Source organism: Protomyctophum bolini, assembly GCF_963924005.1.
Source record: "Protomyctophum bolini genome assembly, chromosome: 19".
Taxonomy (NCBI): Eukaryota; Metazoa; Chordata; class Actinopteri; order Myctophiformes; family Myctophidae; genus Protomyctophum; species Protomyctophum bolini.
The window spans coordinates 11,633,650-11,648,564 of record NC_137880.1 but is presented as its reverse complement, the minus strand read 5'-3'; the positions used below and the strand labels follow the sequence as shown (position 1 = coordinate 11,648,564).

Below are 14,915 nucleotides of genomic sequence, written 5' to 3'. Positions count from 1 at the left end.
CTAACCAAGAGCTTTGTGGTAGGGTAGGTAGGGTAAGAAGTAATGTTTGTTTTGTTAAAATAAGTGTTAAATTGCTATATATTCTGATAGTAGGCTACTCATTGCTATAGTATTTGTTCAGTAACTAACAGGGGTCTCCCCATCCCTCCAGCTAAATAGAAAATGCAGAATTGTTAGGTCGAGACACCAATTTTATCCAATCAGGATAGAGAACTCACACATGATGCAGCAGATCATACAAGTGAAATTGGAGATGATGATCATGACACAATGAAATGAGCAGAGAAAACTTAAACTGGAACACTATATATTTTAAATTGATAATTGGGTAGATTATAATTTCGCCAGATTGGCCACCCACCTGAAAATGTTCTATTTTCTGTTTATTAAAGCACTGGAGATGCAGGGAGCCCTGTTACTGTTACCTGTTACTGAACAAAAAGTTTGGACACCCCTCTATACCAGGGGTGTCCAAACTTTTTTCAAAGGGGGCCATATTAGAAAATATTAAAACACTCAAGGGCCAACTACATAATTTAGCTTCGGATTTAAACAATTCTATTTAACTATCATCATCAATATTTTGTCTGGTGTGTGTGAACAAAAAGTGTATCTCAGCCTTTTTTCCAAATGTACCAAATGTACAGTGAAGCAAGTAATAAAGCAATAAAAATAAAAAAATACAAGAAACAACGAACATTGACAAATTATACTCTGGGAAATGCCCAGGTTAAAAATCTTGAATGTAAAAATGTCCCATACTGTTGGGCGGGCCGGTTCATAATACTGTACAATTCAGGTATGAAGCCGAGGGCCGTATAAAAATCGCCCCAGGGCCGCATTTGGCTCACGGGCCGCACTTTGGACACAGCTGCTCTACAGCAATGATTACTTTCAGAATATAGTGCTTAAATATTTTAACAAAAAAAATCACTTACCCTACCATTGAAAGTCTACACTCTGAAAAATGGACGGTGTCTTGCCTAACAGAACTCATAATCAACTTAATTTCATTGAAGCTGATGAAGTTTGAACTAATCCACGTACACGCATAGCAGCTCTCCGTTTAGCTTGTAGATCAGTTATTTTAGGCAATGGATATTATTGTGCGATTGGGTATAATGAAAGTTGTGTAATCAGTAGCTCTGAAAATCAGGAAGCAGGCTCTCACACGAGTAGCGCTTAGCATGAGCTGCTTGGCCAGGGGAGATATACTGCTTACCGCTTATGAGCTAGGGGCAGTACTACTTCTTGTCAACCAGTAGATGTCAGCCAGACAACCATTCCACAAAATCTCCGATTGCCATACTGTACAGTCTAGTTAGGAAGCCGTCATCCGTTTGACATTTATTCTTTAGATTTTATTTTCGATTTTCATTACTGATAAGCAGAAAGCTATATATGCTTTGATTATTTTGACATTAGGACACAATTGCGCGACTTTAAAGACAAAATGGAAGCGGGGAGGAGGCGCCACATTTGAAGATCGCGGGAGGCAACAGTGTGGCTCGCGAGACGCAGGGTCTAAATGTTATATTAATATTGTATTAACGTATTCTACCATACAGATTGGTTAAAAAATGATGTTTTATTCAATAAAGTTGCAGATTTAAGCTTTAGAGAGGGCAAAAACAGACAGGAGGACAGACAACGCAAGCTGTTGTAGCCGTTACACACGAACAAGTGCATCATTTAAATACATCTCTACGAGCAATCTGATCTGAGCCTGTGTGCAGTGTCTCTTTCTCTACGCCAGTGATTCTCAAACTGTTCAGCTTTCAAGGACCCCCAGTTTGATACATATTAGCCCCAAAGACCCCCTGTATCGCACAATCTCTGAGAGGGTACGCATGGAACCAAATGCACCCGTAAGGGTCCATTTGTACACTCAAATTAGAGCTGTGAGGATCACCCAAAAGGACCCCGGGGGGGGTCCCGACTTCACTTTGAGAACCAGTGCTCTAGTCTACACATATCAGCAGGGTAGTTCAGGCACATACATCCACATACGTACAGCTCAGGCATTGTTATATTAAAGCCACATACGTACAGCTCATCATGTGTGGGTGGGTGTATTCATCCCATCTTCGATGTGTCTACAACAGTATGGTCAAATAACAGCCTCTATCGCTAAGGCTCAGAACGCAAGCAAATCCCGTTTGACTGTCCAAACGTTACTTGTACTTGTAAGTTGTAAGTGATCAGACCGGCTATTGTTTGTGTATGCAGACACCGTAGAGCGATCTGCATTGGTTTTGGTTGCGGTGCTATAACATGACATGTGTGCGCGTAATGCTTATAACTTAAACCCTGACATATGATGGTGTATAACATCAGGCTTCAGTGTCAGAGAGTGCAGACTGCAAATTGAGACACATCTGTAGGAATCAGATTTGAATCACATGTCAAACCACCTAAGGAATGTGGCTCGAATCTGATTAGCAAAAATCTGTTTCCATGTGGATATTTGTGGTGTTCAGACTTGATAAAAGAGAAGGTAGAACATCCGCACACTGGTTTTGACGCTCACAATCGACTTCATTGTTATTGTTGTTATTGTTATTATATTATTATATTTAAAATCAGTGTGTGGATGTTTTGCCCTCTCTTTGATTCTTGCCTTGATGTCCAGCACCTGGCCTAAATACAGGTACAAGATGTGCACACTCTTTGAACAGACAGACAAACCAATCCGAATCCAATTTGGAGGATAGGCGCACAAATCTGATTTGAGCCATCGGTCTGAACACAGCCTATATATGCGTTCCCCCGCGTAGGGTGCAAAGTTCTCCAGATCAGCCTCAAACACTGTCAACAACACAAACACGTTGGAACCAAATGAAGCCGGTTGCGGGTTGTTGTCGTTAGGCAGTGGGCATTCTCAGCAGGCAAGAAGAATCCCCGTCATCGCTGAGCGGATCGGTCCCACGTCAACCGATCGATCATACGATCGAGACACAAGCAGCTTTTCTGGTTCATAACCAGCTGTCTCTCTCCTCCTCGAACTTGAGCGGATCGATGAACGGCTTGTCGATGGACTTGATCATCAGCTCGCCACAGTACACGCACTCGGACGCCACAATGTCGTCGATGTCCGACTTGATCTGTTCGCGGCTGGTGCCGCTGGCGCCAGCGCCGGCGCTGCCCTTGCCCAGGCTAGCAGTGTCGCCCTCGCCCTCCTTGGGCGCCGACGGGCGATGGCGGGATCGGGACGACTGCGCGGCGGCGGCCAGCTTCTTCTGCAGGTCGTCCAGACGACTCTGCTTGTAGGCGGTCAGGTGAGGGGTCACCTCCTGAAATATCACAATTATTACACTTAATCAAACAAATCCATTAAAAAAAGAAAGAATAAGTAGTAATCTATCCCTATTTTGTCATTAAAGGTGAACATTTTCAAAATAAATTCTAAAGGAAATTGTGCAATTAGCTGATCTATTGTTCCACAAAACCACTGTGGGACAAAGTAGTAACGCTTATGTTGTTAATTGATTACACTGTATCGTATCCACCACTGAAGCAGATCACTGCGTCGCGGTGTATGGTGAGTTCAAGTGGTTACAAAACGTGGGTTGACTAGGTTAAAATACGGTTACATCTTTAACTTTAACTTTTTTTTGTATACATTTAAATAGTCTTGAGAAAAAAAGCTGATATTTGTCCCAAAGTGACTGCAAAACATTGTGTTTTTTTACGCTACGTTATTATACCCGTATAACATCTATATAACGACGCAATGTGACATAGCTCAGTTTACACAAAGCTGTACTCCCTCCAACTGTATATACTTTCCACATTTTCACCAGTTTTTATTATATTTTTGACACTTGCTTTGGCAATGTAAACACATGTTTTCACATGCCAATAAAGCTCCTTTGAATTTAATTGAATTGAATTGGGTACCTGGATGAGGCAGTCTGTGTGGAACATGTGTCCACACAGGAACAGGTAGAAGGGCCTGTTGAGCAGGGGGAAGTCGCAGGCGGCACACTTCTCCTGGGACTCCACCATGCCGTACTTGTTCCTCATCTCCTGGATGTCCTCGCGGATGCGCTTGGCGCTCTCCGTGGCCTCCTCCATCTCCTGCTTCAGCTCCTCGATGTGCTGGTTGTACTCCGCCAGGGAGCTGCAGATGGCCTCCTGACGCACGCACACACACACACACACACATTAACACACACACACATTAATACAGGATAATGTTGCCGTTGGGCAGAAACCTCTTCATCTCCATGTTCTCACTTTTTTCTTATATTAACGCCGTACTTGATCATACTACAGCGTCACTCAAAAGTAGCAGATCTAATTTTATTTAGTTGGGGACCCGCTGGTATCCACCCCGGACCCCACTCTGAGAACCAATGTAATAAAGTATTAAAATCAACAAAACGACAAAGAACCTTGAAGTGGTCGATGGTGACGAAGTCGGGGAAGAAGGGCAGGATGTCCTCTATCTTGAGCAGGTTGCAGCTGGACAGACAGTTCATGGCCTTCTTCACGTCCTTCTCCTCCTGGACCACGTGGCGGGCGATCTTCAGCCACAGCTTCTTCCTCAGCTCCTCGTCGTCCTCGGGCAGGTCGGCGCACGACTTGGCCAGGTCCACGTCCACCTGAGAACGCCACGCCGCAAGGTCAGTGGTTTTCAACCCCTTTTCACATCGGGGTCCATCATTTATTCTTTATTCTTTTTTTGGGGGGGCCACCTTTTGATGACATTTAGCCTCAGACCCAAAACTAAAGAATATATTTGTTAAAGCATATAAACTACCTGAAATATCTGCTTATACGCCTATACATTATAATCATGCTTTCACCCCTTCACTGGATAAGGATAGCTTCACACTCTGGGAGAATAATGGCATAAACACTTTATCTGACCTCCATATTGATAATGTCTTTGCCTCTTTTATACAACTTCGGGAGTTTTACACACTCCCGACTTCACAGTTCTTCCGATACCTCCAGGTCAGAGACTATACTCGCAGAAATATACCACATTTTGAATCTACTCTACCTCCCTCACATGATTTCTATGCAATCATGAACCAACAACCCGATTCTAAGGGTCTGGTTTCACAAATGGTAGACTTTTTCACATCATATGAATCTCCCTCTACACAACACCTGAAAGAGGCCTGGGAGGAAGATCTAGTTATAACAATTGATGATGATGCCTGGGAATCATATCTTAACACCATACACAGTTGCTCCATAAACTCCAGACATCAATTGATCCAATTTAAGGTAATCCACAGGTTGCATTATTCCTGCACTAAGCTTCACTCATTTTATCCCTCTGTTTCTCCACTATGATCAAAGTGTGACACGGCAGAGGGCTCCCTAGGTTTTTGGGTCAATTTTGGACTGACATCTTTAAGTTTTTCTCAGACGTATTTGACTGTGTTATCACCCCAAACCCCTACTGTGCTATCCTGGGCGGATTTCAAGACCTGTCATTTCTGATTCACTACCAACATAAAGCCATACAATATGGCATGGTTATCGCAAAAAGGAATATTCTGACCCATTGGAAAGGACTGGAAGTACCCACTTTTAAAGTATGGCTAGCAGAATTGACCAACCTGCTACAAATGGAAAAGATAAGATATGACGTTTCTCTTAAAACGAAAGTATTTGACAGAATGTGGCAACCGTTTTTTTCTCACCTATCTTTAACAGGCTGAAGTATGTATGCACATACATTTTTAAATTTTCTAAAAAACTCTTAACTGTGATCTGTTGTATAGTATTATTTTAATTTGTGTATGTTTTGTTTCTGTGCTAAATGTATTTTTTTTCTTTCCTTTGAATGGGGGGGTGGGAAGGGTTTGTGTGTGTATATGTGTATGTGATGTGATTGTTTGTAAAGTATGTCTTGTCTTTAAACCTGAAAATGTATAAATAAAATTGTAAAAAAAAAAGAAGAAAAGAATATATTTGTTGTCGTTGGATAAGATTGTGTCCACAATTCCATGCTGTTGTGGGACACGGCAATCAAAATAACAACAATCTTCTAGATTCAGCTTCACGTTGTGGCGTTCAAGAGTATGGATTTTATGCCGTTCGTTCAGACTATGGGTTTTATGGGTAAGTCTCCCATTGGCTTAGAGGCAGCCTAGACAGGGAGCCAACCATGAAAAAGTGTCCACTACGGTCGCTACTAGCCCATTTTGGGCGGGAACCCCTTTTGGTGTTATGTTATGCTTTAGCTATTGAAAAATAGCAGATCTACAAGCTCATAGCTTGTAGGTCTGTAGGTCTGCTATTTTAGACAATTAGACTGACATAGAAACATAGCTTTTTCAGAAAACTGTCAGGATGTACAAGACATTTATAGAATCTGATCTCAGGTCAGAATGGGCTAGAGGAACGTGTAAATGTTGTCCAGGCGCTTTTCAAGTAGCTGGCAAAAAAAAAACGTCTACCCTCGGCTCCGACAGTTCACACATTGCAACTGGCTGACACACGATCTTGAACACGCCACGCTGACACACACACACACGTACGTACGTTCAAGGCGAGATCCACGGCCTCCTCGTAGAGCTCCATGATCCTGTAGACCAGGACGCAGGCCTGCAGGAAGCCGTGCTCGGCGCACAGCCTCAGGGCGTACTTGAGGTCATAGTGGATGTCGGAGGCGTGCGTCCCCGCCTGCTCCAGGTAGACGAGCAGCGAGTCGGGCTTGTACTTGGCGTAGAGGGACAGCAGGTAGTTGTGGATGGCCTCCTCGGTGACGGCCAGCTGGTAGACGCAGAACTCCATGTAGCGGACCGTCTCGTTGATCTGCTGCGTGCTGCCCATCTGGCTGTAGTTCATCAGCGCCGGGATCAGCTTCTTGGGGTCCAGACGCTTGCCCATCTGGATCCAGGCGTCCACCACCTTGAAACAGACACACGGACCTTTATTAATCCCCCCAATGATAGGCATGGTGGGCGATATGGCGATGAATATCGTTGAGACGATACAATGTCTCCACGGTATGCCTTTTCAGAGATATTGTTTTTCTTTTTCTGCTTTAGAGATATCGTACAAGACGTATATATTGTGATACAGTGAATGCACTTTCTATGATTTGCAGTTCTATGTCATAATTTATACTTCTGTAGAATGATGGTTTCATTCAAGTCTTTTGGTCTACTCTAAATGGTCTGTTACTCCTTTTTCTTTTAGTTTGTGTTACCTTGTAGGTGGTTGTACTTTTAAGTAACTTGAGAAATAACCATAAAAAAAGAATCGCATGAAATATTCTTGTGATAATATTGTGTATTAAGTGAAAGAGTGTCTTTATATTATTGAACCAATGAAAAGTATTATAAAAAAGAGATTGTGACTATATAATAACTACAGTGGACCCATTTGGAACACCGTTTCTGTTTTCAATTTCCTGAAAATGGTGGTTTCCTCCGAAATTGATGATTATAGTAGTTATAACAGTTCAAATAAAACACAACAAAAACTCACGGCAAAAAGTGTGTGTGTGTGTGTGTGTGTGTGTGTGTGCCCGCACCTTCTTGGGGATGTGCTGCATGAGCACGGGGGAGAACTTGTAGAAGAGCTTCTCGTCGCAGTGCTTGGAGAGCACCTCCAGGGCGGCGCCATAGTCGTCGTGCTGGCAGTGGTGGGAGATGACCCTCTCGTAGTCCTGCATGATGACGGAGAAGTAGACCATGTCGTCCACGTTGCCGTGGCTGGCCAGCAGGTCGTAGATGGTGGAGCGGTTGTTGAACAGGCACTCCTTGTGCTTGGCCCCGCCCAGGAAGCGGCGGAACTCCTCGCGGGTCTCCTAATGAGGCACACGGTCAGTAGGGCAGCGGTGGGAAAAGCACTCAATTGTTTTACTTAAGTAAAAGTAACAATACTGCAATGTTGAACCAATCTGTTACCGTTAAGTTCAAGTCACAATGTACTTGAGTAAAAAGTACCAAAGTATTGACATCAAAAAGTCCAAAAAGTAGTGCAGAAATGTCCCATTTCAAGTTTACAAATGTATACAAGCTTTTGAAAATGGCAGATCCAGAAGCTTTTTTTTTAAGATTTGTTTTTGGCTTTTGTAATAATCGCAATGATTTGTCTGTAATTAACCATCAACTAAAACAGTGGTTGTATCAAAGTGGAATCTGGTTTAGCATAATCCAAAATGATTGATAGTTATGAACCAAAAGTAACCTTACAGGTCTATAACTCTGTACAAATGGAACCAAATGGACACATTTTGGTTCCATTTCTACTCTCTGAGTTATGGGGGTACGTGGCATAATGCATACCACACTTGACTGAAGGTCCGGAATTAAAAAGGTTCGAGGAGCGCCGACCGACCTGGAAGACGAGCGTGTTCCCGTCGCTCTCCAGCCGGCCCAGGCGGTTGAGGTAGAGCTCGGCCAGCCAGGTGACCAGCAGCGTGATCTGGGTCCGCTCGCTCGCCTTCAGGTTGCTCAGCTTCTTCAGCAGGAACTCCTTGAGCGCGTCCTCCTGCTCCGCCTCGATGAACTTGAGCGCGATCTCCTCGAAGTAGTTCTGCGTCAGCGCGTAGCACTTGGCGCTCTCTATGTAGCGTTTGTTGGCGAAGCAGTGGTCGGCCTCGCGCGCCAGCACCGTGTCCATGCACTCGGGCCGCTCGCGGCAGTACTCCTTGGCCAGGTCGAACTTGCTCATGTCCATGTACATGCGCCAGACGTCGCGCGCCTCGCGCTGGATGTGGTAGCGGAAGACGGCGCGCTCCGTGTAGATCCACACCAGGCCGCCCGCCGGGTCCTGAGGTTAACGAAATGGCGGAAACTAAAATTTAAAACACCTTTACCGTTAATTGAACTAAATAAAAAAAGAAAAAACGATAACTAACTGAAACTGTATTGTGTGTTTACAAAACGAACTGAAACTAATGTTTTGTAACACTTGTTTGTGGATGGTGTCGGTGGTTCATCTGTAACTGAATACCTTTTTAAATTATATCTTTTCAATCTTGCACCAGTGAGAAGTAAAAGAAAAACTAACACCAAAACTAATAAAAACAAACTATTCACATTTTCATGAATTAAAAACTAGCAAATCTGCTCAAAAAAACTAACTGAATTCGAAAAGAAACTAATATTCAAAACGATCTCAAAATGAACAGAAATGAAACTATTACAATCTTACCTTGATCATCTTCTTCAGCTCGCCGAACTTGTCGGGGAAGACGTCCTCGTAGACCACCTGTCCGTTGAGCGTGCAGATGGCCTTGACGCGGTCGGGCAGCAGCAGCAAGAAGTGGAACTGCGTCAGAACGATGGAGATGGGCTTGTTGAAGCCAAAGTCAATGTCGGCTGTGTACTCCCACACCTGAGACATGGAGAGAGAGAGAGAGAGAGAGAGAGAGAGAGAGAGAGAAGGGGGGACAATTTTTTTATAATGGAATCAGTAGCATTAACCTCATTAACCAGCATTAAGTCCTATTTGTATACTTAGTCATAAAGTGTCGCACCAATAGCAAAAAGGTGAGGTTGTAGACCCCCCCACACACACACACAACTTTTTCTGTTGCACACCACCTCTGGTGAAATGAATCCAAAATACCTGTACGTCACTGAGCAGGGAATCAGGCCTGACGTAGTCCAGCTGACCGTACAGGACTCCGTTCCCCATCATCCAGGCAAAGGCCTTGGGACAGGAGCGCAGCTTGGACGTGTAGAAGGTGATCTCGCTGTAGCCCATGTTGACGGGGAACTCCTGGAAGCTGGGCAGCAGGTCCTGGTTCTGGGAGAAGATGGAGCTGAAGCCCTGCTGCTCCGAGCCCTCCGGCACCTTCCCCACGAACTGGAAGAGGCGCTTCCGGGTGGTGGCGATGATGAAGTACTTGTTCTCCAGGCCGCGCTCCACCTCCAGGCAGCACACCGGCGCCGGCTTGCCGTCCTCCTCCAGAGAATGGACCTGACCCAGGGAATACGGACCAGGGGGGCAGTCAGACAGATATTTCGTGAAGCCACTAAGGAAATCGGGACTTCTTGAACGTTCATATAATGGCCTGTTGCGGCGCTGTCATTGGGCCCAAAAAAACCCATAGCTCCATTAGAGGCCCATGTATTTGGGCCCAACTTCACCTAGACTGTATTACCTTAATAAACATGGTCATGAATACTTTCTGCTTCCAGTCACTAGTTTAAAGTCTCATTTCTCATGTCATAATATTCTTTTTGGAAAATAATGGTCCCATTTATTAAAAAAATGACCATGAGGGGTTCTGAGGGGCGTGGCTACCGTTACAGTCTATGAACGGGAGCCACCCCCTGTTCAGTCAAAATAAAAACCAACAAAGAATAAGGGGGGAAGTCTCATTGTCTGGGCCAGCCAATGGCTTTGTCCATATTTTTTACAGTCTATGATACGGACACAATTTCATACAGTGTGTAGTGTAGACTAGAGTGGAATGTGTTTAACCTGTATTTACGTATATAAATTCAGAAGATCTATTGAAACATTGTGTAGACATTTGAAAGATTCTGGCTATTGAATCACTAACACTGGTATGTACTGCATGGTTCAGTCAATATATTGGCCGTTATTAAACTTTTCCTATGTTTTTTCCAGGCAATGATACAGCAAATATGCCCGGATATTTATTTATTTCAACTTGGCCTCCCTATTTCGGCATGTCATTAGAGTTGATTGTTTTGAGGGGCGCTCAAAGGGCCACTCCAAAGTATGGCTTTTGAAGTCACGTGTTTAGAGCACTTAAGCTGTAAATTGTTTGCCAGCCAAGTCTATGGACTAAATGTTTGTTTAGAAATATGATACTCTCGCATGCGTTTCCAAATGGAAGTTTTCAAATCTGTAGCCAATCAAAACCGGAACAGGAAATGGGTATGCAACCCTCTGCAAACCTGGGACTAGCCCCCAGATATTATTCCTCCTGATCTCCCATCAGAAGACGCAACATGATCCACTCTCTCCACGCTCCACCGACCTGTTTGAAGTACTGGTCCGGGTTGGTGTTGAACAGGCTGCCCTCCGTCGCCGAGATCTCGGCCTCGAAGATGATGCCCTGGCCGGTGCCCACCAGGATGGGGCCCGTGTTGGCCTCGGTGCCCAGCAGCTTGTTCCAGCCCACGCTCTCGATGAGGTGTCCTCGCCAGCGGGACAGGCTGCGCACCCTCTGTGTGTTCCTGTTCAGGTAGAGGCACTCGCTGGTGCTCAGGCTGATCACCAGGTGTGAACCTACGAGGGAGACACAAAGGACAGTGTTGATTTTGCCGACTAAAACTATGATGGAAAATGTTTGTCGACTACCTTTTTTCACCGAGGAAAATTAAATAAAAACTAAGCTATGACGACTAAATATATTGACAATTTCGTCAAATAAAACAAATAAAAACTAGACTAAAGTGGAGGGACTAGTGGAGAAGAGATCCTGTAGAACTAAAAGACAAGTCATTTTCTGCTTGGTTGCATGCTGAAAACAGCAGATAAAGCTCACAAACAACGTGTTGCAGCACAACACGTTGCAGCACAAGGAGTTGGGGGCTTGTAGATCGGCTAAAATCAGCCATTACGACGCCATCAAGGTCGGCCAAAATACATTTTAAATTAACTAAATGAACTGTAGATTTAGTCAAATAAATATGATATATTTAGTCGACTAAATATGACTGGACTAAAACTAAATTTGTCAAAATCAACACTAGCGTTACATCATGTCACAGTGATACTATCTATCAATCAATCTATCAATCAATCAAAACAATATGTATTATGTTTCTAGGTATTGTAATTCTAATCATATGTTCTTGCTGTTCTACATACAGTCAGCTAGTTGAAGACATCGCAGATTGAGGCTTTAATCTTTGCTTTTCTGAAATATCCGAGACTTCTATAGAAAAGGCTATTTTGTGGCTAGTTTGACCTATTCCAATCAATCTTTATTATAGAGCATATTTCATGTACAGAATGTGCACAGTAAAAAGAAAACAATAAGGAAAGTTATTTCCCTGTTCAGTTTTTGTCCAAATTCTGGCAACCTTTTTTTACTGAACTAACTAAAATAGTCAATCCATTATAGGTCGGTTATATTGTCGCTAATTTCGTAAGACAACATCATATGATAAAGTATAAAATAGGACTTAGTAAGTGTAAGTGAGTAGTACATTTTCACTGATAATAATTGAGCAACAGAATGGAACATGTTCTTCTGGAGTGTAGAGTATCGAAATACAGACCCAGGCTCAAATATAATATCTAACACATTAATACTTCAAGGCAGACTGAGATATTGTAAATGTCCACACCTAAATCTCAATGTCGTCCAGAAACCTCTGATATCCATATTCAGTTTTTTTCTGTAAATTAACGTCCTACAGCGTCACACGAAAGCACCAAAAATAGCACATTCAAAAGCAGCAAAAATAGCAGATCTACAAGCGCTTTTGCTATTCTATATATGAATTCTGAAAAGTTAACATTTTCCAGTTTGTTAATGACACCGTCATTTCCACACCACCAGCACATCATTTAATCGCAAGGTGACCTCCTGGTTAATTAAAATGAATCAAAAGATAAATGATCAGCCCACATGATGAATCATTTGCTCTTTAGAATGCCTGGCATCGCATGATAACACAGAGCATCAGACTGGCTCACAGACGGTTGCCATTTAATGCTTGTGATCTGACATTAAAACGTAGGCGTTTGGTATTTCTGTGTTACCTGTGGGGTCCAGGAACAGCTTATGTACTTTAGTGTCATCTTTCCTCCCCAGCTCGATGTGGTTAGGCTGATCCGGCTTGGCCAGGTCGATCCTGAACAAGACAGCATCCTCTCATTACAAAACAAACAATGGATACTAATGTCCGACAGTGGATATCGTTTCCGTCGGGCAGAAACCTCTTATCTCTCCATTCTAACTTTTTGTGTTTTTTCGTAAATCAACGCCCTACTTGATCACACTACACGCAAACGCAACAAAAGTAGCAGATCCGCAAAGCAACGCATTTTGAGCTTGCTACTTTCGCATTTTAATCCTGAAAAGTTAGTTTTAGACATATGAGGGTTCCACCCGACATAGACAATATAAGTTATGTCAAAGTAAACTATTTCAAGGATTTTCATGACCGTGGGAATCCAATGACAACGTAAATCAGGAAATGTCATTTGTTTTGCAACTACTGCAACTCAACATTGAATCACATAGATAGAATAGAATGGATGAATGACACGATTAGAGATGGCGTGCTATCAGTAACAAGTCAAACATAACCAGGTGTTAAGAGATACCTATGCATTAAATGTCAAGACAATGTGTGTTCTAACCCTAATCAACACATATAGGAACCATGATCACAGCTAATCGAATCAGATCACCCATACAGTCTCAGATGGGCTTTTAATACTGTGTAATTAGCTGTGATAACGGGATGTCACCTCAGCAGTGTGTCTTTTCCCAGGCTCATGCACAGCTGATTGTTGCACACCGCAAAGTGATTGATCTTCTCCGGCGGGGAGAAATCGATCCTCTGCTTGTTGAATATGGGCTTCTCCTCTTCCAGTCTCACGTTCACAAAACCTGTTGGGAGGACAAACGAAAGTCGACCTAAACATTTATGAATCGATAAACGTTTCTGGAGTAGGTCACCCAAAAAATTACTTATTTTCTATCAATTACACACCCCATGAAGCAAGATGTTTTTCCAATAATAATCCTCCGCCGGTCATCAAATTATTGTTTTAGGAAAGCGACAAAAACAAATCTCCATGAATTCAAGGCTTCATGGGGTGTGAAATTGATTGATTGATATTTGTGGATCCTCAACATGAAAACGCTTGAGAACAGATTTCATTTGTTGACCTGGCATCCTTTAGTTTGTATAGTTTCAATGTACAGATTATTTTTTGTTTTGATATTAGGCCCTCTATAGAAGGTATGCGTGTGACAAGTTATGCAGGAACGCCTACTGAGTGGCAAAACACTACTTTCTGGCCTCGACAGCTCATATACATCCAAACAGAAAAGTCCCATTTGATTCCATTAAATGACTTTAAACAAATTCACTTTGCCACTCGATCTGCCATTCACTTTATGCATGCGCATACCCTCTATAGTGTAGTGTTTAGTCTGATGATAGGTTATTCTCGGTTTACCTAGATTACCATTTCTATGCATTTGGTGTGTTGCCTTGTGTTTACCTTGCTTACTGTAAATCTCTCCGGATTAAGAGTGTCTGCTAAATGCCTACATTTTAATTAGTAAATTGTAGAACCACTGTCCAAAATGTGGGACCCCAGGCCCAGGTTGAGAGTGGTTTGTTTGTTTATTGACAGGTAATGATAATCAAACACAATTCAGGGCGCCCAAGCAGAGGCACAGAGCACCAAGTGGGCTCCCCGGTGTACCTGAGTGTGTTATCCCGATGTTAGTGGCCGACAGGCGGCTGTGCTGCTGGAGGGACTGCCTGGTGTTCTGCGAGTCCTCGTATTCATCCAGAATGGAAGCCATTATTGCTGCTTACATTTAACAACAGAAAACGCTTTAAAAAATAAACGTCCCTGCTGCTGATACAGAAGCTGGCGTTGCCTTCTTCATTCGTCTGTTGAAAGGAGGTTCAGGATAAATTTAGGATTATTAGAGTACTAAATTATGAAATATGCAAACAGACACACAGCTACATGATACAGTAGCATAGCTTCCGTGTGCGCCCAGTCAGGTGACGGCTGTGTGTTGTGTGTTGTGTCATGTGACCACAGTCGATGTAGTGCTGTTCTTTTGGCAGCAGGGGTCGCAGTTCTCTCACATTTTAGTGTCCCTTATGCTAACTTATTGTGCTGATTTTGTTGTGGAAAATCAATGATGTTAATAATAATAATAATAATAATAATAATAATAATAATAATAGAATAGAGTATTTCCAAGTGCCATGGTGGAGTAACTTTATAATCATAAAGGCTTTATTATT

At 43.0% G+C, this 14,915-nt stretch overlaps 1 protein-coding gene across 1 annotated transcript; it reads right to left on the bottom strand.

Moving 5' to 3' along the window:
* Positions 1-1,569: 1,569 nt before the first annotated feature.
* On the bottom strand, positions 1,570-14,651 carry vps18 (VPS18 core subunit of CORVET and HOPS complexes). The gene is made up of 12 exons (XM_080791145.1): positions 14,356-14,651; positions 13,387-13,528; positions 12,673-12,764; positions 10,937-11,187; positions 9,550-9,903; positions 9,133-9,315; positions 8,314-8,748; positions 7,505-7,780; positions 6,508-6,876; positions 4,398-4,607; positions 3,901-4,137; positions 1,570-3,293 (listed from the first exon to the last, which is right to left on the bottom strand). The coding sequence occupies exons 1-12, from the start codon at positions 14,456-14,458 to the stop codon at positions 2,976-2,978; spliced, it is 2,970 nt and encodes a 989-aa protein (XP_080647271.1). The 5' UTR covers positions 14,459-14,651; the 3' UTR covers positions 1,570-2,975.
* Between the last annotated feature and the right edge of the window lie 264 nt (positions 14,652-14,915).

Coding starts and splice junctions, on each gene's coding strand:
- vps18 (XM_080791145.1), bottom strand. CDS start 14,458: ATGGCTTCCATTCTGGATGAATACGAGGACTCGCAGAACACCAGGCAG. Junction 12,765..13,386: donor GGAAAAGACACACTGCTGAG/GTGACATCCCGT, acceptor TGTCTTGTTCAG/GATCGACCTGGCCAAGCCGG. Junction 9,316..9,549: donor CCCTGCTCAGTGACGTACAG/GTATTTTGGATT, acceptor TCCATGTCTCAG/GTGTGGGAGTACACAGCCGA.